Source organism: Dendropsophus ebraccatus, chromosome 1, assembly GCF_027789765.1.
Source record: "Dendropsophus ebraccatus isolate aDenEbr1 chromosome 1, aDenEbr1.pat, whole genome shotgun sequence".
NCBI lineage: Eukaryota > Metazoa > Chordata > Amphibia > Anura > Hylidae > Dendropsophus > Dendropsophus ebraccatus.
Genome location: NC_091454.1, coordinates 182,863,578 through 182,891,006, shown reverse-complemented (window position 1 = coordinate 182,891,006; position 27,429 = coordinate 182,863,578). Strand labels below are relative to the sequence as shown.

General features: G+C 42.3%; 1 protein-coding gene across 6 annotated transcripts in view; it reads left to right on the top strand.

Moving 5' to 3' along the window:
- The window catches only part of DENND4A (DENN domain containing 4A), a 93,409-nt gene extending 68,323 nt beyond the window's left edge, over window positions 1-25,086 (top strand). For 4 of the 6 annotated variants that reach the window (XM_069985798.1, XM_069985807.1, XM_069985772.1 and 1 more), the window contains 19 exons: window positions 4,080-4,213; window positions 4,587-4,716; window positions 5,680-5,886; window positions 7,004-7,132; window positions 9,986-10,130; window positions 10,222-10,350; window positions 10,443-10,556; window positions 11,800-11,940; window positions 13,025-14,130; window positions 14,349-14,553; window positions 14,633-14,727; window positions 15,755-15,930; window positions 16,015-16,122; window positions 16,564-16,765; window positions 18,117-18,365; window positions 18,712-18,829; window positions 21,262-21,427; window positions 21,925-21,989; window positions 23,000-25,086. In XM_069985798.1, the coding sequence (XP_069841899.1) occupies window positions 4,080-4,213; window positions 4,587-4,716; window positions 5,680-5,886; window positions 7,004-7,132; window positions 9,986-10,130; window positions 10,222-10,350; window positions 10,443-10,556; window positions 11,800-11,940; window positions 13,025-14,130; window positions 14,349-14,553; window positions 14,633-14,727; window positions 15,755-15,930; window positions 16,015-16,122; window positions 16,564-16,765; window positions 18,117-18,365; window positions 18,712-18,829; window positions 21,262-21,427; window positions 21,925-21,989; window positions 23,000-23,136 (3,756 nt within the window). In that variant the 3' untranslated portion in view covers window positions 23,137-25,086. The remainder of the gene's footprint in view (window positions 1-4,079; window positions 4,214-4,586; window positions 4,717-5,679; window positions 5,887-7,003; window positions 7,133-9,985; window positions 10,131-10,221; window positions 10,351-10,442; window positions 10,557-11,799; window positions 11,941-13,024; window positions 14,131-14,348; window positions 14,554-14,632; window positions 14,728-15,754; window positions 15,931-16,014; window positions 16,123-16,563; window positions 16,766-18,116; window positions 18,366-18,711; window positions 18,830-21,261; window positions 21,428-21,924; window positions 21,990-22,999) is intronic. The other 2 variants (XM_069985817.1, XM_069985781.1) reach the window with 1 other exon arrangement.
- Window positions 25,087-27,429: the final 2,343 nt, after the last annotated feature.

Sequence of the window (27,429 nt, the reverse complement as noted above, 5' to 3'; positions counted from 1 at the left end):
TTGTTGTAGGAGTGGGGTATATTGTTCCAGACACTGCAATTTTAAGAAGATTAATCCATGATGTTGGATTCCCTGAAAACTGGGTCACCTTCTGTCCTTTCAGCAGGAATTAATGCAGATTATATAATGCATAGTACTAAAAGTCTATGTTACAGCAAAGAATATAGAAGTATGTAACTAGCTGCATTGTGCACCACCCATGAGCTTTAAAGCAGATCTGTCAGCTGAGTATGCTGCCTGCGTTCCCGGAGGCCAAAACTGCACCAAATAATTGTGTGAACAATCTACCATGTAAACGGCTGAGAACAACTAATATAGCAATTGTATAGTCACTAGTGTCTGCAGTTTACCAATAACTGTGAGATGCCCCTGGGCTTGCCACTGTTTAAGGCTATGTGCACTGGTAACGGAACGGCCGGTCTCTGGCCGGATCATCTCGGCCGGTACTTAAGTACCGGCCGGGTGATCTTTCCAGCCGCGGAGCTCTGATGCGGGCACATCAGCGTGCGCCCGCATCAGAGCTTCCCATAGCACACAGTGAAGCGAGCGGCCGGAGCCGCTCGCTTCACTGTGTGAACTGACAGGTCTTTCTGCGGCCGGAATTCACTGAATTCCAGCAGCAGAAAACTGACCTGTCAGTTTTTTCCGGCGCCGCACAGATCCCGGCCGGAGCGTATGCGATGTGTGTACGCTCCGGCCGGGATCCAATTGCACACAAGGCTATGTTCAACTCCGCAAAACTACGGCCGTAGTTCTGCGGCGAGAACTACGACCGTAGTTTTACGTAGTGTGAACATATCCTAAAGTAGTTAGTTCAGGTATGGCCTGCATTTTTGAATTGCATGCACCACTTGCGGCGGTCATGAGCGTTGCGTGTAAAAGCACATATACGCAAATCGAGTGTTTTCTCGCGGATCACTGGCTAAATTAGTTGTAGCAGGTATGCTTGAGATAAACGTTGAATACCTGGACTGGTTAGGGCTTTGTTGGCTGTGACCTTTGATGGCGTGAAATATGGATAAATTAATGTCTAAAAAGTTAAGACCTTAACATCCTTAATGCTAAAGGCCTTCACAAGGGAACTCCGTGACATACATCTCAACTGACCCAAAAGCACAAGAAAAGTTGTCCCCAGTGTTAAACCATGGGTACACAATCTTCTGCCCTCCAGCTGTTACAAAGCTGCAATTGCCATTATGCCTGGCTTTACAGGCATGGTCGAAATTGTTGTTTTCAAACAGATGGAGGACCAAAGGTTGTGTACCCATGTAAAGAGGCCATAACGCTTTGGTATTCTCTGCCAGTCACCACTGCGGAAAGCAGGGGGAATGAAGTGGACTCATATCTATGTGTTCTCTGTATTCTTCTAACTTTCCTAATAAACAAATAGCACACATGTTTTGGCTAATACTTTTAGTTGTAACATGACAGATCTGCTTTAAAAGGGTGCTCCAGCGAATATCTTTTTCTTTCAAATCAACTGGTTTCAGGAAGATTTGTCATTTACTTCTATTTAAAAATTCCCAGTCTTCCCATACTTATCAGCTGCTGTATGTCCCACAGGAAATGTTTTCTTTTCAGTCTGACACAGTGCTCTCTGCTGCCACCCCTGTCTGAGACGGAAACTGTCCAAAGCAGGAAAGGTTTTCTATGGGAATTTGCTACTGCTCTGGACAGTTCCTGTCGTTTTCTGCAGGACATACAGCATCTGTTAAGTACTGGAAGACTAGAGATTTTTAATTGACGTCAAATCTACCGTATATAACCTTCTGAAACCAGTTTTAAAAAAAAAAGAAAAAGATTTTAGCCGGATAACCCCTTTAAAGCTGGTGTGTGGTTTTCACTACAGCTAGTTATACACTTCTATGTATGGGGTATGGGTGTGTAGCTGTAATATTTTACCCTTACCCAGAGCAGCCTATTCAGCTGACAGACCCGACACAAAGGGTTACCTTTACCTTAATAATCCGAGTGCTATATATCTCATATACTACCTCTTTGGACCTGGCCGCCCATTACTAGTGCTCACTTGATTACAATGTTAGGCTCTCGCTAAGCTTTATAGTTGATAATTAATCTTTGCTTTTAATCAGGGAAGTTTTTACAGCAACAGAAAATATATTCCAGAAATATAGATCAATGTCCTCAGCGACCTTCCTGGCATTGAGGAGATTAAAAGAATGTGCTAGTTAACTGAATGTTCCCTGCCCTATGGTGCGCTCAGAAGTGCTGGGCCCGGATAGCAGATCAATCAGTTTTACAGCTACCTAACTAGCTGAAACCAATTACATGAACAGTAAGGGCCAAAAGATATTTATTTTTGGCAGAAAGTGTAGTGCTTTACTCAGCAGCAGACCCCGCTGGCTGTTCATTATCAGGGGAGTAACAGGCTCACCTTGTTGAGGTTTTTTGGCAAGTTCTCTGTTTTTTTTTTCTCTACCCACTGGGATAAGTATCTTCAGAAGTAACAAGCGTCTCCTCACTACTCCTTCCTATATTGAAGTGGCATGCAGGAAAAAGATGTCTAGCTAATGGAGCATTGGAGAGAGCGCCTGGATTGACATCATTATCAGGACAGCCTGAAGCCTGTGTAATGCCCTCCGAGCTGCCCATAGTATGCCCTACCCCAGCGCCCCTCAGGAGTGCCATCAGCCACAGTGCCCCTGCTTTGTTTTCTGCAGCCTAGGAAAGATATAATGGAGCCCCTGTCAAATAAATTGGATGTATTTTAACCATAGGACACAAACAATCATGCTTGGAGGTGCACTTGCCCATCTAAAATATATGACCCCCTTAGGCTGGGTTCACAATCCGTTTTTTTGCGAAAAACGGATGGAAAACGCAGATTCATGTGTGTGCATTCGTTTTGATCTGTTTTTCCATTGAATTCCATTATAAAAAAAGATCAGTTTTTTTAAAATACACAAAAACGTGTGTCCGTTAAAAAAAAAAAAAAAAAAAAAAAAAGATCCTTTTTTTTTTTTAAATAATTCAATGGAAAATGGAATTCAATGTAAAAACAGATCAAAATGGATGCACACACGCATTCGTTTTTTGCAAACGGATGGAAAAAAAAAAAAACGGATTGCAAAAACGTAGTGTGAACCCAGCCTTAGTGAAGGCTATTATGGGCCTTAATGACCAAGCTATTATTTTCATTATTACATGTTAAGAGCCTTACTATTTTAATCTTTATTAGAGATGAGCGATCCTTGAGAACACTTGTGTTTGTCTGAACCCGAGCATGCAGCATTTATTACCTGGATGCAGCCCCAAGGTTTCCTAGAAACAGCCATCCGCCATAGGCTGTATTCTTGTTTTACGGACTCCCTAGGGTTGCATCAATCATCTTCAGCCACTGGTAATCTTACTATAGGGCTTTTGACTCTTAATCTTATTATAGGGCTCTTGACTTTTTGTTGGGGAGATGAGCTTAGATTTAGTTGCTATAGACTTTAGTGGCTGTCTTATGCAGAAGTCCACTGGGGTGAGATGGGCAGAGTTGATTAAGAGACTTGCGCCTCATAGGAATTTGGGCACCAAGCTGTGAGCTGAGCTGTAGATACCTGCTATAACTTACACCAATGTCTGTGTTAGATTATCGTAACTCTGTTGGTTCACACAAGGCCATGGCAGGTCAGTATAAACCTTGTGTCTTATTTATAACAATTTGTCGTATTGCTGGGGGTAAGGGGTTATCCACTATTAGAAAACACACAGCTACTTTCTTGCAGAAACAGCACCACCTCTTCCCCAGGTTGTCTGTTATATTGCAATTCAGCTATGTTCACTTTGACGGAACTGAGCTGCAAAACGCCCAAAAGGACGAGAATGTGCTGTTTCTGGAAGACATTGGCCATGTTTTTTTTAAGGCTGAGTAGCCCATTTAAAGGGATTCTTAGCGGTTTCTCATTCATTCTCAATGTGTAGTCACATTGCATGCTGTGCATAGTATCGTCTTCGACATCTAGGATAACTAAATGACCGAAGGACATCATGTTATATAAAGCTAACATAATGTGTAAGTGGACATATCACATTGGCATAACCTTATGCTGCTTTGCTCATTTTTCTTTTAGGTGGATGTAGATAAGTCTGGAGACATGCGTCTTATTGAGCTGGATGAGTCTCACAGGAGCGAGCACACAGTCTTCATTACGCCCCCTGAGATCCCTCATTTACCTAATGGGGAGGAACATCCAAAAAAATACAGGTAGCTTCTTCCTAGAGTCCTGTCTGTGATTTCTTTTTGTGGAATCTGGAATCTCGGCTTCCCATTACTTTAGACAAGTGTAATTGTTAGACTTATTGACATGTCTTAAAAGAAGAGTTTTGTCTGTGGCGAATGTTTGGTGTTTTATAATAGTTGAAGAATGGTTAAATTTATAAACCTGGTGCCAGGAAACAGGACTGAGGAATCTGTGTTTATTAGATTGACGAGCCCATTAAAGTTGTATTCTGAGAATATGTTAGAATAGTTAAAACATACCTATGTGATCTCTAGATAGATGATTGGTTACACCTGTTTATAGTGGATTATCTGATATTGAAGACATCTATTGATAATGTTTATTCCTGATCTTCAGTTACAATGGGTTTCCTGTTCTCACAATGGACCTGTTTGACACTCCGGATGGACTCTTGAAAACTCACAGACTTTCCACTAAAGTTACTGCACCCTGCAGTCCTTCTCCAATGTTCAGGAGAACTAAACAGGTATGCCACCAATGAATTTCTTCAATGAAAAGTACTTGTCACATGCAAAAAAAGAAATGTATATGAAATAAAAAGTTAATAATATTCATCTACTAATCATAAAGTTGTACCAGACTGCCATAATGCATTTTTTATAGCTGTCACTAAGGGGGGTTACATTATTGCCCATATGCTTTTTACAGCATGACAGCCAGGCTTCTCCTCTATTGTCGGGAACTGGAGAATCCCAGACGTATAACCCCTTAAATGCCATGGTTCATAGCAACCACTCTCTGTGATTTCAGTAATAGGGTCTCTGTATGTAATCCTGTCATCCTTGCAGTATGATTGCAGGGTGCTACCCAGCCCTCGAATTTTTGTACTCTTGTTAGGTTGCAGTAGAGACAGGAATTGAGAGTGCCAGGAGGGTTATATGTAATCCTGTGGTTCCCACAATTCAGCTGGCATAGGTCAGACCACTTGCTGTTGCACATAAACCTATGTAGTTTTCTGGTGATCTGAGTGGTGATTACATGACCCAGTTGCAGTAATATGGATGCAGAAGAGCCGGGATGAAACAGATGACACTACAGGAATATTGGGAATGAATTTGCATTATATGGGCAAAAAAACTAAACAAAACTGGGTTGCTTTAAATTCAGTGTAAACTGTGCAGAACACCCACTTTTCTTATCATTTTTTTAACTGACAAATTCTCTGCAGATTTGCTGCAAATGACGTATTTTAGATCTTGTCAGAGTAAAGATTTGTTGGAAGCATTTCTGTTATGTAAATGTTCTGAGCTAGTAATTGTGATTCATTATAAGGCAAATATATTCCCTAGAGTTTAGGGCTTTATATTTGTGGCCTGAAAGTCATTTCCTGTTAGGCTTACCTGTGGAGAGTAGAAAAGTTGCACTTATGCTGAAAGTATCTACAATTTATTTTCCTAAAAGATGTAAATCTGCTGTGTCACTTTTGTAGGAAATTAAGTCAGCTCATAAAATAGCAAAGCGGTATTCGTCCATCCCCCAAATGTGGTCCAGATGTCTGCTGAAGCACTGCTACGGCTTGTGGTTTATATGCTTGCCTGCATACGTCAAAGTCTGCCACTCCAAAGTGAGAGCTCTGCGTACTGCATATGACATCCTGCGGAAGATGCAAGCTAAAAAAATTGACTCTCCTGATGAGGTACGATGTGTTTTTTTTGTTTTGTTTTTTGCACAACTTCCTGTGATTATGTTTAACAGATCTTCATATTGCACTTTGCAGAGTTTCTGCATTTTATATTATTTAATTGCACACATTACATTCGGAAGTACTGACTAGCGTTCAGCCAGGAAACAAGCAAAGTAATCGCTCACTTTTAACCTGTCAAAAAATAATCTGCTGTCAGCCACACTTCTCCCCCTGTAATAGGGATTGTTTGTGCAGCCCTGGTCAAACGATCATTAAACCATGTAATAGGGTGAGCTTACAGCCAGCACTTGCTGACAACACGGGTCTTTTTATAGGGGAAAATCGTGTGTTTTAGGGGAGACAGCACTGTGTGGTGGTGGTGCTTGTGGCGAGGTAATGTCCCAGAAATAGTGTTAAAGAGAATCCTGGCACTCAACTAGTAGAGTTATGCTTGTTTGGTAGTTTGTTGGAGCTGATGAAGGCTACATGCCGAAACACATCCTCCTGTACTTTATCATGTTTTGCACATAATAACCAAGCATAACTCTACTGGGCGAGTGCCAGGATTCTCTTAACTGCTTTTATATAGGCAGACCCATGCCAGATACAGTTCAACCCAGCACCATTGATGATAATAGTACGAATAGAGCTTGCTTTATATGTGTGGCAAGAGGAATAACTTGTAGAGAGCTAGATGGTGCTCTGCATGAAACGCAAATAGAACTTTTGCTGTCCGATCACACAAAGGAGAACTATAAGAAAGAAGAAAAGTTTTTCAGTAAGTGCTGTGCTCCTTCTATTTCTCCTTTGTGTGATCAGACCCATGCCATATAGTTTAATGGACCCTTTACATGGCTCAATGATTCTGGGACCTGGGACCTGGATCTTTTGTGACCCTTTACTTTCATCATTGTTGGCCACATACCCCCTGCCTACATGTGCCCTGCCCACCACACAATAAACAAGCCATGTGATAAGCTCTTGAAATTGGTGCTGGTCTACTTGATCAGGCACAGGTCCGCCTATGTAATACTACGCTAACTTCTGAGACTGTGGACAGAGCCTTATTTTTTTTACCAAATAGAGCAGAAAAGGCTGATAACCCCCTGTTCGTCTTTGTGTATTCTAGGTGTGCTATCGTGTTCTCATGCAGTTGTGTGGTCAGTACGGTCAGCCTGTTCTTGCTGTTAAAGTTCTATTTGAAATGAAGAAAGCTGGAGTGCAGCCCAACGCCATCACCTACGGGTACTACAACAAAGTAAGCGGAGCCGTATGGAAACCATAATGTCCCATACTGTATCTCTTCTCTGCAGTGGCAAAGGCATATTTACTTTCTTAAGCATTCGTCTTGTAATTCCTGACTATTACTCTATTATTCTCACAGTCACCATTAAAGAAACACTATGTTAGAATAAAATCCAAAAAATGTAAAAAGAAATCCTGTTCAACATCTTTAGAAGACTGTGCTAAGAATATGCTGCAGACCTAAAAACCATGGGAGCAAGTTCCCATTTCCGTTTTCATTCATTTCTAGGTTTAGTGTTGACTTAGGGTCCTTTAAGACAGCCCAATATGGGGCTCCATACGGCAGCAAAGGAGCATTGATCAGCGAGATCACCGACACTCATTGGCACAACTAATCGAGTGGCAGGGCCACACAAACTATCCCAGCAGCCATTTAAATTCATTGCTGTGGTATGTACATCTCCTGTTTGCACAGAGAGGATGCGGCCGGTAAACGATAATTTATTGACCTGCTCAAAAGATGCAATTAGCCGAGTGGACGTTTTTCCTCCTCCTTTACATGGGCCAGATTATCGTTTCTAGAAACACTTGTCGCCTGTATCGGACTGTTTAATTGGGCCCTTAGTGCAATTTAAAGATATAAGAAAAGCTACGACTCCTGGCTAAAAGGATGTCACCCAGTTTGTTACTTTATATAAAATATGCAAACACATCTGACACATTTCCTGAAACCTACTTAAAATGTGAAGGGGAACTATTGTAATGTGTACCGTTGATGCAAAATAGCTTGCCATAAATCACTAGTACAAGCAAATTTAGGACTCTAAAATAGGAGTGTAAAAAATGCCCCTATCTCCGGTCAGACTACTAGACTTTCTTTCAGACAATTTCTGCGAAAACAACTTTTTCTGACATGTATGGGGTTGGGGATGTATGAAGTGGGCTCTGGGGCTGAGGCAGCCAGCTATCTGCAGCCAATCCACACCATTGGCACTGTGATAACTTTGATGACGGCTGTTTTAGGGTCCTATTAAACGGAGTGATTTTTAACAATTAACGACTAACGATAAACGATCGCAAAACGACTGAACGATGGTCGTTAGTTATGATCGTTACTATGATTGTTATTGCGATTGTTACTATGATCGTTTGCTCCTTCTTATCCCAGAAAAACAATGAACAATGTGCAATTACACTGAATGATTAATGGAAAAATGTGGAACTTGAGCGAACAAATGTGGAATTACAGCGAACGATTTTTCGATCGTTGCCTGAAATTTCACAGAACGATTATCGTTTAAATTCAGACGATTTAGCTATTTTTTGCACAATAATTGTCCCGTGTAATAGGGCCCTAACCTCCTCACTGTTGACTGCGATATCTGCTTGGTTAGACCTAATTACCTCTGTCACTGCAATTTTTATGTTTCTATTACACCCTGCCATAAGCAGCATGGAGAAAGCGAAATAATAGCACACTTTAATAAATGGATATTCAATCAATGATCACTTATACAAGACCCCTAAGGGGACTAAAAATGTGTGGGGTACAAAAAGCAAAAATAACCCTACTATAAAATATCAAAGTCACCCAATCTAAGCTACAAAAAAAATTGCTGCTTTTGGGATTGCCACGTGGAAGTATATAGTGAGTACCCTGGCAAAAATAAATTTCTTTCAAATCAACTGGTTTCAGAAAGTCATATAGATTTGTAATTTACTTCTATTAAAAAATCTCAAGTCTCCAAGTACTTAGCAGCTGCTGTATGTTCTGCAGGGAGTGGTTTATTATTTCTAATCTGACAGCAGAGAAGTACAGGAACATTTGATTTGTTTTTTTTTTAACTAGAAGTAAATTACAAATCTATATAGGTGTCTGACACCAGTTTATTTAGAAACATTTTTTCTTTTCTGGAGTATCCCTTTAATGCAAAGGAATGAAAGCTATTTTTTTTTCACTACCTTGTTAGTACCAGGGTCCTGGTGGCATGATCCATGGCCAATGGCCTCAAACAGTGTGGATCTGAATGTGATTGACTATGGATGGTGGAGATATAGAAAAAATGGTTCATGACGAGGCCTCAAAGAATTCAGATGTCGTAAAGAAGAGCAACAAAGCACTAACTGGGATCTCCATGAGGATTATAGAATTTATTATTACTTGATCTCCAGAAGGATACATTATTCATTACAGTAATGTTCTTTCACTTGTTTCATGAAGCCAGGATGTTCAGATATTACACAACCATTGCTTTATGCCATATTCAGTTATGTCTGTTACAAAGTCAAAAGCGCCATCCTCAGTGCGGCGATCATTTTTGCTATGGGTTTTAGAAAATGACTGGCGGTGTGTAGGCGCATCATTTTGTACATCAAAGAATGAACTGCTCCCCCTAGTAGGTGACCACCACATAACACTCAGACCTCCAAAGAAAGAGCATTCAGACAATGGCAAAATCGGCCATAAAGTGGCACTGTCATCAGAAAATGTCTCATGTCGCAGGGACATGTCAATTGTTTTGATCAGTACCAATTGTGAGAAGTCCGCATTCTCTACCGTTTCTGTGTCATGTGATAAGATGGCAACATAATGTAAGTCTATGAGACACATCTTTTCTTAATGACACAGAGTGGGACACGGACCATGTGGCAGCTCATTCTATTGATCACTCAGGGTCTGAATGTCTCTCTGACATGTCAAAAGGTTTTTGTAATGAACATGTCACTTTTAAGAACCTGCTGGTGACTGCTGTCAGTTTACATTATGAATAATTCTATATACTAAATACTATATACTAAATTCAATCTATTATATATTATATTCTAGTTGTTATCCATGTTGCTAAGTATTGCCTTCTTTATACAGGCTGTTCTGGAAAGCGTATGGCCCTCTGGGAACCGCGGAGGTTATTTCCTGTGGATAAAGGTCAGGAACGTTCTTCATGGAGTAGCCCAGTTTAAGCGAGCCTTGAAAAAACATAATTCTTTAGCACCACATGCCACACCTTCAGGTAAATCACAGCCATCTTCTATTACTGCCGCTCTAGTTATCATACAACATTGGTTTTAATCCCTTTTTTCTCTTCCATATGTCCTCAATAGATGGCAGTGATCTGGATGCAGTTAGTCATGGCAGTATGGACAGTTCTATTGACATGAATGCTACAGACCAGCCATCATTCAGTACAGATGTTACCAGCACTGACCCTGCAGATGACAGATCTAGTACAGGTGTGTTGGTGGGTTCTGTAGAAGGGTGGACCGTGTAATTTTTAGTTTTTCCTCTTTAAATCTATAGTAATCTGAGTTGCTTGCCTTTCTAGGTGGTCAGTCTGATCTGGGATACAGTTCTTTATCCAAGGAAGAGGTTCGCAGAGGAGCCGTGCATGATATACAAGAAGAACAGGAAGACTCTAGAGGGAGTGACTCTAGCTCATGTAGGTAACTTTTACAAGTTCTGTCATTGGCAAACTCAGTGGGATTAAGATGATATATGCTCTGCAGTAAACTAAAGACAATGTTGTTTATGTTGTTTTGTCATGTATACGTTTACTTTAAGCATCTTAGTTTTGTAAATTCAATAGCAGTTGTGTCTGGTATTACAGCTTGTGAATAGCAGGAGCTGCAGTACCAGGTACAGTCACCACTGGATGTACCCAAGCTGTGCATGTTCAGAAGTGAAGAGGTACACAAGATGATAAATTTACATTAAAGTGTTAACTCATGCAGTATTAGGACAAAAATACAGATGGAGACAAGGCAGAACTTTTCCAGGAACTTAGCGAAGTACTTGTCATGTGTCTGATTATTCAGTTGTGTCATCGGCCTAGCAGATACATGTGATGTATGAAATTTGCAGTAGGTACAGATTTTCTTAAAATAGGTTAATTTTACTAGTAAAAAGGGATTGGACACTAGTCTGTAAGGGTGGTCCATGGGCAGACGGAAGTCAGTGTAAGGGTACTATTACACTGAACGATTATCGGCCAAATCAGCCCTATCCGTCCTATTATCATTCCGTGTAATAAAGACAATAATCAGCCGATGATCGTTGATATAGGTTCTGACCTATAATTGTGGTGGCGCCGACGCGCATCGCTACGTGCAATAGCGGTGCGTGACCACCGCTGACGATTAGCAAAGAAGAATACATTACCTATCCAGGCTGCAGGGCTCCTCTTGCTCTGTGCTACTCCCTGGGTCTCGCGCGCTCCAGCTTTAGAGCGGCCTGTCTCAGCTGACAGGCCACTCAGCCAATCACTGACCGGGACCGCCGTGGCCAGTGACTGGCTGAGCGGCCTGTCAGCTGAGACAAGCCGCTCTGAAGCTGCAGCCTGGATAGGTAATGTATAAAGTTTACACAAGGCCTGCAAGGACATCGGTAACGATGTCCCTGCAGCCCTTGTTAAACGATTATCGGGCCGTGTAATAGGCCCAGTAAACTACCGCTGATCTAGCAGATCGGCGCTTGTTTTCACTTGTTATCGGGCCTTCATCGGCCCGTGTAATAGTACCCTAATAGTCCCAGAAACCCCCTCTAAAGGGAAATGATTAGCACGTTTGTACATATAAACAATTGCTTGCAAATCTGGTTTGCTATTTTTTGTATTATAACTAAAATTCATGCTGTTAGTTTAAGTATTGTTTTTTTAAATGGACCTTATTTTTTCTACTTATCAGTATCAGAGACGGAGAGTTCTAAGGGCAGCCGAGATGGCCTTCCCCAGCTGCTTAGTCCTGTTTCTCAACCTTCCAAGTCATCATCCAGCATTGTTCGGAATGAGGTCAAACCAGACAACATGGCTAATACAGTTGGTACAGGCAAGTAGACACCACAATATCTCCATTGTGCAAGGAACACTTCAGTCTCAGGATTGTAGGGGTAGTTGGATTCCCACCAGTCATAGAGTGGCGGCATGTCCTAATGATAAGCCATCACCTTATGGTATGGGGAAACCCTTTTATCAATTCTACTTACACATTTCTTAGTTATGCAGTAACTTTTTCCAGAAAGCTTTTCAGTTCTTTAGTGCATCATATACATTACTTGTAAACACTCTGTTAGTTTATGTAGATGCTCCATCTAGTGGACATATCTGTAATTATGCTTTCCTGTTACAGAAAATCATGTTAAGACTTATGGTGATTTTACCTTTGTGAAATAGTCACATCATGGTCTTGGATCTGACTGCTGAGGCCCTCACCAATATAATTTTTACGGCATGTTCTGCATTGTCGAAGTTGGTCCAAAATATTAAGCAATGTAACACACAGAATATGCATTAATATATCTGCTCACAAGCATCTAAGACCTATGAACCCTCAATTAACGCACGCTCTAAAGCTGGCCAAAGGGGGGGGGGGCATTGCCAGACAGTTATGGCAGTGGCTTATCTCCCAGAGAATAAAGGATCAGGCATTTAAGTCCCCATGCCTCACACTTCTCTACCCTGACACAAGTTGGAGGGCCACCATACACATTGCAGGTATTTAATGCAGATATATAATGTCTATGGCTAGCTTTAGCTCAGTGAAAGAAAAGTTTATTCTTGTGGAGGAGAAACAGCAATTGGATCTCCACAGGAAAGCTGTTATTCATGACATACAATAGGCAGTAGTAAATCTGACTAATCTGTGGGCACATCAAGTTGCTAGACTTCACCTCCATGTGTATCGGGGAGCCACAAATGACTTCTAGTGTACTGGACTAAAAGGTTGTATAGGTTTAGTCTCAGCAAGTACAGTACAAGAACTGGATAGAACTTGTCATGTGTGTAGCACATCTAGTGTTAGAAGGACATATATAATATTAAAAGTACAATAATTTTACTCCTGTAAAGTCATGTCACAGTCAGATAAGGGATATATTTCTAAAACCCTGTCTTTTTTTTTAACCAAATATCAGGAAATACAGCTGGAGTACTATTTGCTTCCTCCTTTGAAGATGCCAGGGAAAGGGAAATATACCAAAGCTGGAGTTTACGGAAGAGGCACAAGAGCGCCATGGAACCAGGTTTGAAAGATCACGTAGAATGGGCAGCTAACAGTGGACAGTGCAAGCAAGAAAATATTGCAGGGTTACTCATCAGCGCCACCGACCAAGAGGAAAAAGCTGGGAAGATGCTTCATAAACTGGGAGCTGATGCCAAGATACTCAGTGGAGCTCTCCAAAAAAGCATTCCCCGGCCAAAGACCTTGGACATCAAAAGGTCATCTCCAAGGAAGGAAATTGTTAGCATGACCAAGGAATGGAGTGATGATGAGTCCCCAGTGGGGGAGGAGGGGTCCCCCGACAAGACTGACTCGCCAGTGATATTTGACCTTGAAGATCTTGACAATGACAGTGTAGAAGGCAAGCCAATAAAGACAAATGCTCAGAAGGAGAACCTCATAGAAAGAAACATGAGCACAAGCTCCTCAACATCAGTGTTCCCAGCCAAGCCTGTGGAGAAGAAGGATGTAGAGGTAGGATTAGACCCTCTATCAATGCTAGCAGCAGAGACCGAACAAGAGGAAGAAACAGAAGAAGTGGATGACAAAACCCTATTGACGCCATCTGCTAAAAGGGACCTTGCAGAGGAGATTGAGATGTACATGAATAACATGAGCAGTCCATTGGCCAGCAGGGCTCCAAGTATGGACTTACAAAGAAACTCCTCAGATCAGTATAAAAGCTCTAAAGCTATACCACTCTGTAGACGCTCGAGTCTTCCCTCAACACCTCCACAGGCACCAAGACTTACAAAGTCAAAAACATACCATGCAAAACCCGAGGAGAGGCAACGAAGCCGGCTCTGGTCTTCCCCTGCGTATTCATTGGGAAGTCCAAAAACAGAACATCCTTCAGACTCCACAGTTGCATTGATGTCACCAACATCTTTTAACTTTGACACAATTCTCACCCCCAAGCTTGATGTGCTTAAGAGCAGCATGTTCTCTGCAGGAAAGGGAGTTGCTGAGAAGGCTACCAAATGGTACTCAAGGATCACTAGCTACACCGGCCCAGGGAAGGTAACTTTCATTTCAAGCTAATTCTCAGATGTGTGCATGTGAATAGAGTGGGGATTATGTAACGAACTACAGCTCCATTCACAAGGGGCATTTGGGGACTCTTTTCCCCTGATCAGTGGGCTCTTGACAGCCTGACTCCAATCATGAATACGGCCTTTAAGACTCATGTTGAATATACATTGAAATAGTTACTGTATTATTTTCTGACTACTATGTAGGATCAGAATTCTGACCGTATGAGCCTGTGTTCGAGTGGGACAGGAGATGCAGAATCAGGTTCTATAAATGAAGATGACTTTGAAGGCATCAACTCATCACGTGACAATGACCTTACCACTGTCAACAGCTCGGTGGGCATGAGTAGAACCAGCCTGGAGAGTAATACTTCCCAAGAGGGCAACTCAAAGCAGCTGTACAACAGTAGTAAGCATTATAGGGCTTATGTTCTCAGGAGGTTGATGGGAAAATAGTCATACTAACCAGTGTCTTCTCTTGAACACAGGTTCGCCTTCTAGGATCACAATCAACTACAAACCTGAGCCTCATTCCTCCTGCAATTCCAGCAGTACCAGTGTCTTCCAGAACTATGCCATGGAGGTTCGTGGTTTTGCATCGTACACAGATTTTCATTTATACGTTATATGTTCTGTGCAATAGACATAACCAAAGGGTGAACAGATTATCATTGTAAACTGTTTACAGTACTCAAATAAAAAAAAAGCTTAATAAAAAAAAGAACTGTGTCTTTTTAGAACAAAGAGGCCGCCGGTCACTTACCCCCCTGGTTCCAGCGCCGGGTCCCGGATTGCGCAGCCCCGTTCTCCCGTCCAGCCGCCGCTTCCTTGTCTTAGCTTTGGCTTGAGACGTGACGTCTCAAGGCAGCTCAGCCATTCAACAGTTGTAGCGGTGTCCCGCCTCGGCCACTGAATAGCTGAGCTGCCTTGAGACGTTACGTCTCAAGGTCGTAGCGGAGTCCTGCCTCGGTTGCTGAATAGCTGAACTGCCTTGAGACGTTACGTCTCAAGCCGCAGCTCAGACCAGGTAGCAGCCACAGGATGGAAGATCGGGGCGGCGCGATCCGGGACCCGGGGCTGGAACAGGGGAGGTAAGTGATCCTCGGCCTCTATTTCCACCCCTTGGCTGGCAATACCCTAAAAATAACCCCAGCCCGCAGTACCCCTTTGAAGGGTTGTTTTTATATAGACATCACTTAAGGGACCTGCTGCTTGGAAAGGCCCTACCTCTGTGGAGGACTCGGTAGGGCCTTACATGTATTTAAATGGGAGCAATGTAATACTACATTTCACCTGCAGTGGCCGCTGCTGAAGAAATGTGTCAATGACCTGAAGCAATCTCTTGATCTCCAGCAAGTCCTCATTTACAGTAATGACAGAAAGCTAGGAACCATCTAAATAACTTCAAATATCTCTATGCCAGTGTACAGGGTCCGGGCAATGTGGCCACATGACAGTGGTGATACTGACGATAGACATTTCCAGTCATTGCACATCTTTTTTTTCTTTTCTTTTTTTTTCCGTAAACAACCTTGATTCTGTATGTGTTGATAGAGAGAAAGAGATGTATAGGTATGCCTAGATATATAACAGTGCAGTTCTCATCAAAGGTCCTGATCTCCAGTTGCTCGCGGTGTCTGACCTGTGATTGTCTAGTTCATGATGAAGAGATTATGGCAGGCTGGATGGCAGATGACTCGAATCTCAACACAACCTGTCCCTTCTGTGGCAATGCCTTCCTCCCTTTCCTAAATATTGAAATACGAGATTTGCGCCGACCTGGCAGGTAAGATTCCTTGTAGTCAGTTAAAAGGATAAGAACAAAATATGTGTCTATTATCCAGAATCCTCACTATTGTCTTTCTGTTAGATACTTCTTGAACGAGAGTCCATCTGCAGAATGCATGCCGATTCCTTCTGCTTCATCCCAAAGACCCAAGTCTGAAATTATTACTCCTACATTTTCCCTTAATCCAAGGTTGGTACATTGCTTTGGAGCTTTAGATAGTAATTCTAATGGAAATGTTCAGCTTTTAACATATTCTGGCTTCACAGATTCACAGAATCTACTTTACATAAGTCTGTGGGACGATCTGCAGATCTGTCACTTTTGTAGAAGTACGTCCATAACATCCGCAAAACAATACAAATCACATTTGTTTAACTATGACTTTCTCATTTTTTGCGGATTGCGGACAACAATTATGGACATAATATACAGTCCTGAAAAACTACTGAACTGTGAATGAGGCCTCATTGTTAATGTAGAATAGTGGAAGATAAGCGGGCAGACAGCGAATAAGCATATATTGGAAGACTGTATAATGTTTTTTTTTAATATATTGAATAACCTTTAGATGCTGTTACTGCATGTATATATAAATATACACAAACACTATATTTATGTCATTTTTCATAGTAAAACAAAATCACAGGAGAATAATGTCAGGATGATACAGATCCCAAAAGGAAAGAGGAAAAATGATAGCAGTGAATCATCGTCTCCAAGTCTCCCTGTAGTGAGAAGCATCAGTACGTTCAGCCCTTTGGATGAGAAGCCATCTTGCAATCTGAGCCATGTTTCCACTGGCAGCCTGCCTACTAACTTTCAGACATCCGCTGTATGTGACCCTGTAATTCTACATTAACATGCTCATATAACAATGTCTGGGACCTGCTCTTCTAACAAATTTTAGTTGACTACAATAAGAAGAAGACATTTAGGCTTTGTTTCTAGGCACAGCCTTGCCATATGTCACATGTTTTATTTTATGTAGAAAACTGTGTATACAGTTCCTAGCTTCGTATCGTGACCTGTCTGTTTTATCTACTACATGTAATGTCAGTAAAATAACAATTCTGGAACATCTCTTCTTACAGCTTTGTGATGTGCTGTTCCTCTGTACTGAACTGTACTAACACATCAGAGAGCTGTAAGAAAAGATAATCCAGAATTTCATGGCCATTGCAAGTGTTTGTTTAAAGGGTTTTTCTGGGCAAAATGTACGGATGAGCTGTCCACAGGTGCACACCCACACCAATCAGCTGTTTGAAACTTCAGTACACAGTCAACAAAGGTTGTCTCCATTCATTGTTTTGCTGTGGCAATGTGTAATTATGGTTTAGCTTCTGTTCACTCGAATTCCTTTCACTGTGTAGTGTGGTGCCAAACACCCAATTGGCACAGGGGCCAAGTGTCAGCACCCTGACAATCATTCACTAATGAGCTATCCTGTGGCCAGAAAACCTCTTTAAACAGACAGGTGAGGAGTGGTGGCAGGTCCTCTTAAAATATTATGTTCACTTTTAGAAGTGTGCTTGGTAGAAAATATAAAAAAATATATATACTTACTCTCCTTACTACCACTGCCAATGCTGCTCTTTTGGTTCTGTTGTAATGCACTTCTTGTGTTTGGTGTTGGTGGCTGAGGGAGGAAACCACTGTGACCACTGTGCATGTGCTGATCCTAAACAATGGAAGCGTTATACACTGGGAACAGTGGCAGGTATGAGGATGGTAAGTAGGCAGCACAGGTCCTATCAGACATGTGCATCATATGATTTCCTTAGTAGATCTCAAGTAAAGTTGCACTGAAGTATATTAGTCTCAGGAGTGGAACAGCCTCAGGAGCCCACCAGTCAGCATAAGTCCTGAAGAACAGGCTTTGAGCTTGTAGTGCACCTGGACTGTGTGAATAAGCCCTGGTGGAGTCAGTGAACAATGTATTTTTAGTCTATATTGGTTTGTTGTAAATCCTATAAGCATCTTCTATATGTCAGTGAATCTGAGCTTTATAGTTTTAGAATTTTAAAGAACATCATTTTACTAACAATTAGGCAAAAAGGAGTCCTTAGCAATGTTCTTAGTGTCTGATGTAACCTCTGTATCACTACAATCCTGCATAGAGCTGTATGTAGGTAATAACTCCTTTTACTAACATGTCTGTTCTGTGCTCTCACCACTGATCGCAGGACTCTCTGGACTGGAGGATGTCACACCCCGAGCCAATCACTGTCCCTTACCTCAGCCCCCTTGTAGTGTTAAAAGAACTGGAAAGCCTGCTGGAGAATGAGGGGGATCCAGCTATTACTGTACCAGGTTTTGTGGACCATCACCCCATTGTTTTCTGGAACTTGGTGTGGTATTTTAGGAGACTGGATCTTCCTAGTAATCTGCCTGGATTAATCCTTTCTTCAGACCATTGCAACAGATATGCCAAGGTGAGTAGAGACCTGTCCTTTCTTTACTTTTACTAACTTAGGTTCTATTCTCTGTTTTGTTCTTAATTTGTGGTGGGTTGTTTTTAGTCACCTTTCTCTCTAAGAACAAAAGGAATTAAAAGTCAGCAGGCATGGTTCTTACCCCTGACAAGATATGTCGAAGGAGAGTTGAGAGGTCGCTATACACATTAGGTGGTTGGCTGGTCCCACCGAAATTGACGCACATCAAATGTGTATAGGGGTCTTGTGTCTAAACCAGCTTCTGCAATGTGTTAGAAGGCAACAGCCTTATAGATTTTATTAGGCCATAGTCATTATTGTTTTGCGTTTTTTATTATCCCCACAGATACCTAGGCCCTCAATGTCTGAAGACAGCAAACATGTCCTTATTCAAGTCTTATGGGACAATCTGAAGCTACACCAGGATCCACGGCAGCCGCTGTACATCCTGTGGAACACTTTAAGTAGGTTTCATTGTGAATGAGCTTGTGTTGATGGCTGTATTCTCACTGGGGTCAGAATGTTTCCTTATTCTATGCACTGAGATCCGGCCACATCTCTAAAATTTTAGTGTAAATGCAGATTTATTATGTTCATTCTGCCTTTGGGTTATAATGACTTTTAATCTTGTCTCATCTACAGGTCAAAACTGCACTGTAGTGTATGAGAGTGAGTCCTAGGTGTTAGATGGGCTTTTGGTGACCTAAGTCTGGTTTTGCATGGCTATTGTTTCTGGAGAAATTAGTGTTACTTGTCTTTGCCAAGATAAGCAGATACTCCATGCACATAGCACCTTATATACAGCCAGATGTTTCCCAGTAATAACACACTACTGGCAGCTCATGTGAACTTTAAAGTGGAACTCCTCCTTTGGTTAATCTTAGCTATAGAGTTAGGTCATTTCAAATCTTCTCTCTAGGTGCTGTAGCTTCATTTTATTGATGTGTAGAAACAATTCTAGTGTTGCAACTAGGAAATGACCAGCAAGCTGCTGTTGATGGATCTGCTATGCGCCTTTAGGCCACGTTCACACAACGTATAATTTCTGTTAATCACAATCATTGTTGCCGATTTGCAACAACGGCTGTGATTAATAGAAAAGATACATTGCATTGAAGTCAGAGGAATTCTTGCCAGAGTGTATACACATAGTATACACTCTGTCCGGGATTCCTAGTGGCCGCACGAAAAACTGTCATGTCGGTTTTGTGTCGCTATTGACTGAATAGTGGCCGCACAGACCTGTCAGTTCACACAGTGGAGAGTGCGGCTCTACTACACCTAAGTGAAGCAGCAAAGAAACAATAAAGCTGTAAAATCAAGGTAAGTATTTGCACACTGTGTTGCCAGTTGTATACAGAGATGGTGCTCCACTTTAAACCATATAACGAAACGCTTATCCTCCATATAATGAATACTATGTGCATGGGTGTAGAGCTCTACCTGCTATAAGTCACTGTTTGTCAGCCTCCCATCTTCACCCTGCAAATGTGTTAAATATTGGTCAATGTGATCCTGAAAGCCCGCATCGCTTATCATATACAAGGCCTGGACGTCTATGATTATGTGTGTCTCCTTTTTGTGTGTCTCTTGTGTGCAACCACATTACAGAATTACTATCATGTTACACATACATGTCCTTATGAAAGTAAATGCAAAATACTGGGAGGAGTTGTCAGTATTGCTTTCCATACTAAACTGGTATCTGTTTTATTATTAGGAATACATGAAGCATCAATTTGCACTAGATTTATAAAGACCGTAAGGTTTGCCGATCAGTGACCATAAGGTTTGCCGATCAGTGACCATAAGGTTTGCCGATCAGTGACCATAAGGTTTGCCGATCAGTGACCATAAGGTCTGCCGATCAGTGACCGTAAGGTTTGCCGATCAGTGACCATAAGGTTTGCCGATCAGTGACCATAAGGTTTGCCGATCAGTGACCATAAGGTTTGCCGATCAGTGACCATAAGGTTTGCCGATCAGTGACCATAAGGTTTGCCGATCAGTGACCATAAGGTTTGCCAATCAGTGACCATAAGGTCTGCCGATCAGTGACCATAAGGTCTGCCGATCAGTGACCATAAGGTCTGCCGATCAGTGACCATAAGGTCTGCCGATCAGTGACCATAAGGTCTGCCGATCAGTGACCATAAGGTCTGCCGATCAGTGACCATAAGGTCTGCCGATCAGTGACCATAAGGTCTGCCGATCAGTGACCATAAGGTCTGCCGATATATCAGAGCAGGGCCTCTCACACCTAGCAGCCCAGCTTTCTGCCCCTTTTCTATAATGTGCATATGGTGTTAGACAGGACCATGTCTTTATGAGACAGCCCCTGTAATACAAGCTGCTTGCCTTGTAGAGATGGAGAAGCATCTGCCCAGGACTTGTGCCCAGTCTTTTGTATAACTGTGTTTATTAGGGATTGTTCTGACTAGAGATGAGGGAACCGAGCCACCCAAACCCTGATCCATTCCGAACTTTGCAAAATTTTCGGTTCGCAACCGAACTGAACTTTCTGCTAAGTTTGCAGAGGTTCGGGAAGATGGCACCACTCATGTAAAAAATTGATCACTAGACTCTGGAGAAGCAGTTGGCTGAGTGCTTCTCTCCCTGCTTCTGCTGGCTGCAGGAGATGGGCACCATAGATTTCTATAGACTCCATCTCCTGCAGCAAGCTTAGCTAAGCACTTCTAATGATTACTGGGGTCTCAGCACCCAGACTTTGACCGATCAAAATTTGTGGCATGTTTCTGATATATATCAAACATTTTTTTAAATGATATTAGTGCTTGGTGGATAAGAAGCACTGCGTACACTACTTCTTACAGGTCTGTGTACCTACAGGACTATAGACTTTTATGACCTGTAATATACCTCTCATTACATTTAGCAGCCCAGGAGCATCCACTGGCCCTTGCCCAACATAAACAAGAGGAAACGTTTAATCAGGAGTTTCTCCAAGGTCTGGTGAGGAGCATTAGGAGCAACAATGTGTATGGTCCTATGAGCCAGATACTGGAGTCCCTGCAGCAAAGCCCAAAGAATACACGACAGAGGTACAGTGTACACAAATGTATCATTGTATAACTTTTGGCCTATGATAGATATATATATCTCTTTTTTTACCATTGTGTGACTTTGAATCGGCATTTGCATACAGCATGTGGATTATTAAAACATAGGCCTTATTCACATGTTCTGTAGGGCCCATTGATTTCTATTAGGCTATTCACACCTTCTGTAGTTTTATGGATCCGCAATCTACCTAATAGAAATCTGTGGGAGCATCCGTAATTTTTACAGTCCATATCATCCATAATGTCTGCAAAAATATGGATAACCTTAATTTAACTATTAGTTTTCCTTTTTTTGCGGATCCACAAAAACTACGGTTTACGGATGCACTAATTTTTTATTTGCTGATTGCAGACATAATATATGGTCCTGAAAAACTAAGTGTAAATGAGGCCTTGAAGTGAAAATAGTCAAGTAAACGTGGTCTATACAGGCAATAATTATTTTTTTGTGTAATAATGTCTGTGTTCTGTTTTAGGAGTTTGTACAGAGAAATTCTGTTCCTGTCTCTGGTAGCTCTGGGGAGAGAGAACATTGACATAGGTAAGGCTTCAGTGACCCGTGCGTATAGCTTTATTTCTTTTAGGCTGAAATCTGTCACCTTAAACAATGCTTAAAGGGAACCAATCACGCCGAAATTGCCCCCATTGATAAGGAAGCGTGCTGGTACATCAGCCAGCACGCTTCCCAAACATCCCCCTGTCCCCTCCGTCCCCTCTTTTGTTAGCCCGTAATCTTACTTTTGTGATGTCCCGCGCCGTATGCTAATCAGCCCCAAGTAGTCAAGGTGGGCTGAACTAGTCAAGGTGGGCTGTACTAGTCACGGTCCTGGGCGCTGTAATCACGCCCAGAGGGGCGTGATTCAAAGACCTTCGCTCCGCCGACGTCATCTCTGGCCCGCGTTCACGGTGGCGGCATGCCAACGCCGACGTCTTCCGCACGCGCAGTACGTCAGCGTCTTCTCCCGCCGTACTGCGCATGCGAAAGACTCAACGCGCCGACGACGTGAGCGCGGGCCAGAGATGACGTCGGCGGAGCGAAGGTCTTTGAATCACGCCCCTCTAGGCGTGATTACAGCGCCCAGGACCGTGACTAGTATAGCCTACCTTGACTAGTTCAGCCCACCTTGACTACTTGGGGCTGATTAGCATACGGCGCGGGACATCACAAAAGTAAGATTACGGGCTAACAAAAGAGGGGACGGAGGGGACAGGGGGATGTTTGGGAAGCGTGCTGGCTGATGTACCAGCACGTTTCCTTATCAATGGGGGCAATTTCGGCGTGATTGGTTCCCTTTAAAGGGAAACCGCAACATGATTTAAGTTTTCCATTAAGGAATTAGTTGTGTTCATCTCTTTTTTTTTTTTTCCCCTGCTGCTTCTGTCACTAAACATTGCACTGGACACTGGTGACATTTATTTTGGTACTTTGGTCTATGGAATCTACAGTGTGTCACTCATACAGGCAACTTCCCTTGTAAAGAAGATGTATGGATTGTTTGTCACAATGTGTCTACAGGATTTATTGTGATAATTTATTTTTACCACTTTCAGATGTATTTGACCGGGAATACAAGACAGCTTATGATCGCCTTACCCCTGAGCAGGTGAAGTACACCCAGATCTGTGACCGACCTCCAAGTGCAGGCGTCACAGAATGCAGGAAGACATTTGGGCAGCCGTTCCTCTGAGGGGTGTCTGATCTGCCACCACTTCATGGATACTGGAGCCAGATCTCAGCACATATGTGTGTCTTCTCAGAGATCCAGCATTGGGAACAAGCAATATGGGAGATTTTAACGCTAGCACGAGGACTGTGTGTAAAATGGAAGATAAGAGGCGAGCAGGACCTATTGTCTACATAATCTCGCCTATCCAGAGCTGGAAGTTCAGGTCTCTGCATTATGGAGAAAGGAAGGCGAGATATTTACATCATTCCGAGTGTTGTAGTTTACACAGAATATTTATACTTAATGTTATATAAAATCTCTATGTACAGTAGGTAGAAATGCCTAGTAAGTCCTAACTGTCTAATTTTTTATTCTATGATGAGAGTACTGAGCGATGATCATGTTGTATGGACTGTATGTTACAGTGCCTCATAGTGCAGGCACCCCATGTCTTTAGCTGTCATCTCTTAATTTATTAGAAGTCCTGGGTGCTGTGTGATATTTGCAGTGGAGAAAGCGAGTGATATATATATATGCATTCAGAGGTGACCATCTGCAGCCGGCAGCTGGCTGTGGATTACCAGACCTGGCGGAGGATTTCTGCATTGGAGCAGCAATAAATACACTAATCCTGTACCCATGTGAATGATGCAGTACGCTGAGCTATGATGGTGGTTCAGGGACACCACTGGAGCTAACTAGAGGAGTGCATCATGCCACATGTACCCATCTCAAACCCCCCACCCCATGGTTTACAGTAACTTTATACACGGGATGGTTCCTTGTTATGGTACTTAAAGAGAAAATATGTAAACAATTGTATGAAGCAGGTCTTGACCGTATACCTGACAAACAAGCCTATACTGCTATCACCATACCTGGGTTTCTTTGGTTAAGACAAACAACCCCTTTCCATTTGCCCTATCAGGGCATACCGACTGGGACCTTCATGGCTTTCGGACCACATAACACCTACTAAATTCAATGCCCCCTACCCCTGACCTCGCAATCAGCATTGGTCCAGGAGATCAGCTGACTCCTTAAGTAGATGAATTGTGCCCATTTCCTTGAGTGCCCTTCTACTTGCATATTACGGTTCTTGTATCATTCCTATCAAGCATGCAATATGTAGCAGTGACCAGATATGAATAGTGAAGGCTCCGCTGCCCCCCAGTGTCGTACCTACCTACACCCGGGACTCTCAGGTGGCTTGTTTACACACACAGATGTAAGCCTTGCTGATATGAATTAATCCTAGTGCACTTAATGCTGTTACATTCCCAATAATACAATGCTATAGACTATTATAAGACGTTTGCTTTGCACTATAAATACTGTTTTATAACAACGGTATATGATGCTTAGTTCAGAAGAAAAGCCCCTTTCCTGTGTAAGGGATGAATACACAGTGGACTGTACTGCACACGTCATCTCCATACTGGAAGATTCGCCATTATCAGCTTCAATGAAATATGTCAATCTCTTCTCTGGCCTTCATCTCATTCCTGACTGACGGTACTGTCTGGAGCTGTACATTCTGTAGATTTGTAATATTCCCAGAAATAATATACTGAGAAGAGATGAGTTTATTATAGAAATCCTCTTTATTTTTGTGGTAAGAGGCAAGTTTACATTGGTCAGACATTTCGGTTATTGGTTGAGAAGGCAGTGTATGGAGCAGGAGTAGAGATGGGTCAGCATCTATAGCTGGACTATGTCATGAGAGGTCACGTCAGATGTAGCACTGTTACTGCCCAGGCCCAGTGTGCTCTACCTTAATCACTGTAAAGAATCGACAGATCCCTTCTGGTTTACAGGCGCACAGGCACTGCCAGGAACCACTTGTGTACTGAAAGATACAGTATATATGAAGTTGGTTTACCGGTGACATGTGAGATCTTTTCATGGCTGTTACCATGTGACCTTTTGTTGTGTTACTTTTATTTAATAAAACATCTTTAGAAATTGGAAGGTTTGTGTATTGTGTCTTATTGCTTCTTAGTAGAACAGTCAGAAGGACAACGCTGACCGTCAGTGGTGACAGTGCCAGGTGATGTGGACACATCGACGAGGGGGCGGTAATACTGTTTTCTATATGTTCACACTTAAAAGATGCTCCAGAATCTTTATTTTTTGGTGAATACAGGTGGTTACTAAAACAGACATAAAGTCTATAAAGCTGACCAGTCCACCTTTTTAAAAATGATTGGTTCTGATGGGTATTCACACCTTTTGTTCATGTTTAAAAAATTATTGGAGAAACGTAACATGCTTTTATGAAAAGCCCTATATTTTTGCAAAACATTGGCGCCTCATAACAAATCTGCCAAAGTGAACAAAAATTTTAGACTAACTGAATCCAATATATTCCTCACTACCAAAAAGGGGTTGTACAGACGTACAAAACATGGCTGCTTTTTTTCAGAAACAGTACCTCTCCTGTTCTCAGTTTGGGTGTAGTTTTTGCTGCTCAGCTCCTTTGAAGTGAATGGAACTAAATTATAATACCACACACAACCTGAGGACAGATGCTGTGGTTTTTTTTCTAATCCTGGATAACGCCTAGCCTAAAGGTCTAGTCCCCATGCCCTCTAGGTCATCCCATAACAATGGACGCTAAGGCAGCAGGGCCTATGAGTCGATATTGTCACGGGGGCGTGGGCGGGGCTAACTGGCGCTTCAGCCATGAATCCCCGCCCAGGTAGCACAATTCACAGATGATAAACAATCACTTTTTACTGGAACAAGCCCCATGACGTATGATATAAAAAAAGGTATAAAAATGTACCCTTTACACCTATGTAGAGGAGTCAGAATGCAAAAAGGGGGGGGGGACAAACTCTTTTCAGATGAGTGTAATATGGGTGCATTTTTGAGTCTATTACAGACACGAGTCCAAGCCCTACCATTTGTCACCTGAAGATAAATCATCATAGATCCCCATGATGCTGATAATCTGAGTAATAAAGGTGACTCTAATATAGGTGCAAATTCACCCGTATTATGCTCATTTTAAAGTGGCATATACCCGGGTTTACAAATTCATGTAATAGTAAAATGGGGAATCACAGTTGTGTGGCAATTGGCAATAAAATACAGAGTCGAAAGTCTCAGTGCATCCTTTTATTTCAGAAACAAAAGTGAAAATGACATATCTGAATACCCCAGCAAGTAATGGGTGAGGGGGCATATCTTTTAGGCTATGACTGGAACATGGCCACCATCTTGAAAGGCACCATATGGGACCAAAGCCAAGTTTTTTCCAATGGGTCATGTAGCATATCAAAGACCCGAATTGTCTCCAAAGTCAATTGCCACAGTAAGATTTGCAATGTGTCTTGTGGTCTAAAGCGTGGTTCACAATCTGACCCCCCCCCAAACCGCTTGTACCGTCAGATAGCTGCTTTTAATCCAAGATCTGTCCTGGGGTCCATTCGGAGGGTGATGCAGTTATTGTCCTAGAAAACAACTTTTAAACTTGCGGCCCGTGCCAAACGGGAGTGTCTGTGCCCTAACTTTGCACCACCTCCCCACCCTCTTCATCATTAGGAATGCTCCAGGCAGATTGTCTCTTATTCGTCAGCTGTGTGAATACTGAACATGGGCTGGATCGTTAAGCACCTGTGCAGTGTTCAGCATGGAGAAAATGTTCCAGTGGCATTCCTAATGATGAAGAGGGTGGGGAGGAGGGACGTTGCAAAGTTAGGGCACAGATACTACCATTTGGCATGGGCTGCAAGTTTAAAAGTTGTTTTTTAGGACAATAACTGCATCACCTGCCGAACGAACCCCAGGACAGATCTTGGGTTAAAAGCAGCTATCCGAAGGTACAAGTGGTTTGGGGGGTCAGATTGTGGGTACAGAGTCGCTTTAAAGGTTATCAAAACAATTGGATCCAGCACCTTCAGCTTTGTGTTCAGCACCAGCGACAGCTCGTTGAACAAGTCAGATAGCTGTGCATTACAGTGGACTTTCCTGGTTGTTATTGCAGCCTTCTGTGTTGATAATTGTTCAACTACAAGGGATATTGCAGACAAGTATTTTCTTATTTCATAACCACCTTCCCATTGGAAAAACTTAGCCGTGATCCAATATGATGTTTTTCAAGAGGACAGTCATTCTTCAGACATAGCCTAAAAGATAGACTTCATCACCCATTACTTGCTGGGGTATGCACATATGTCATTTTCCTCTTTTTCTGAAATAAAAGGGAGTCCTGAGACTTTTGCCTTACCCTGTATTCCTAAAACTGCTTCGGAGAGTAAGGGTGACAAAGGCATATGCCAGGGAGAAGGTGCAGATTTACCCCTTCTC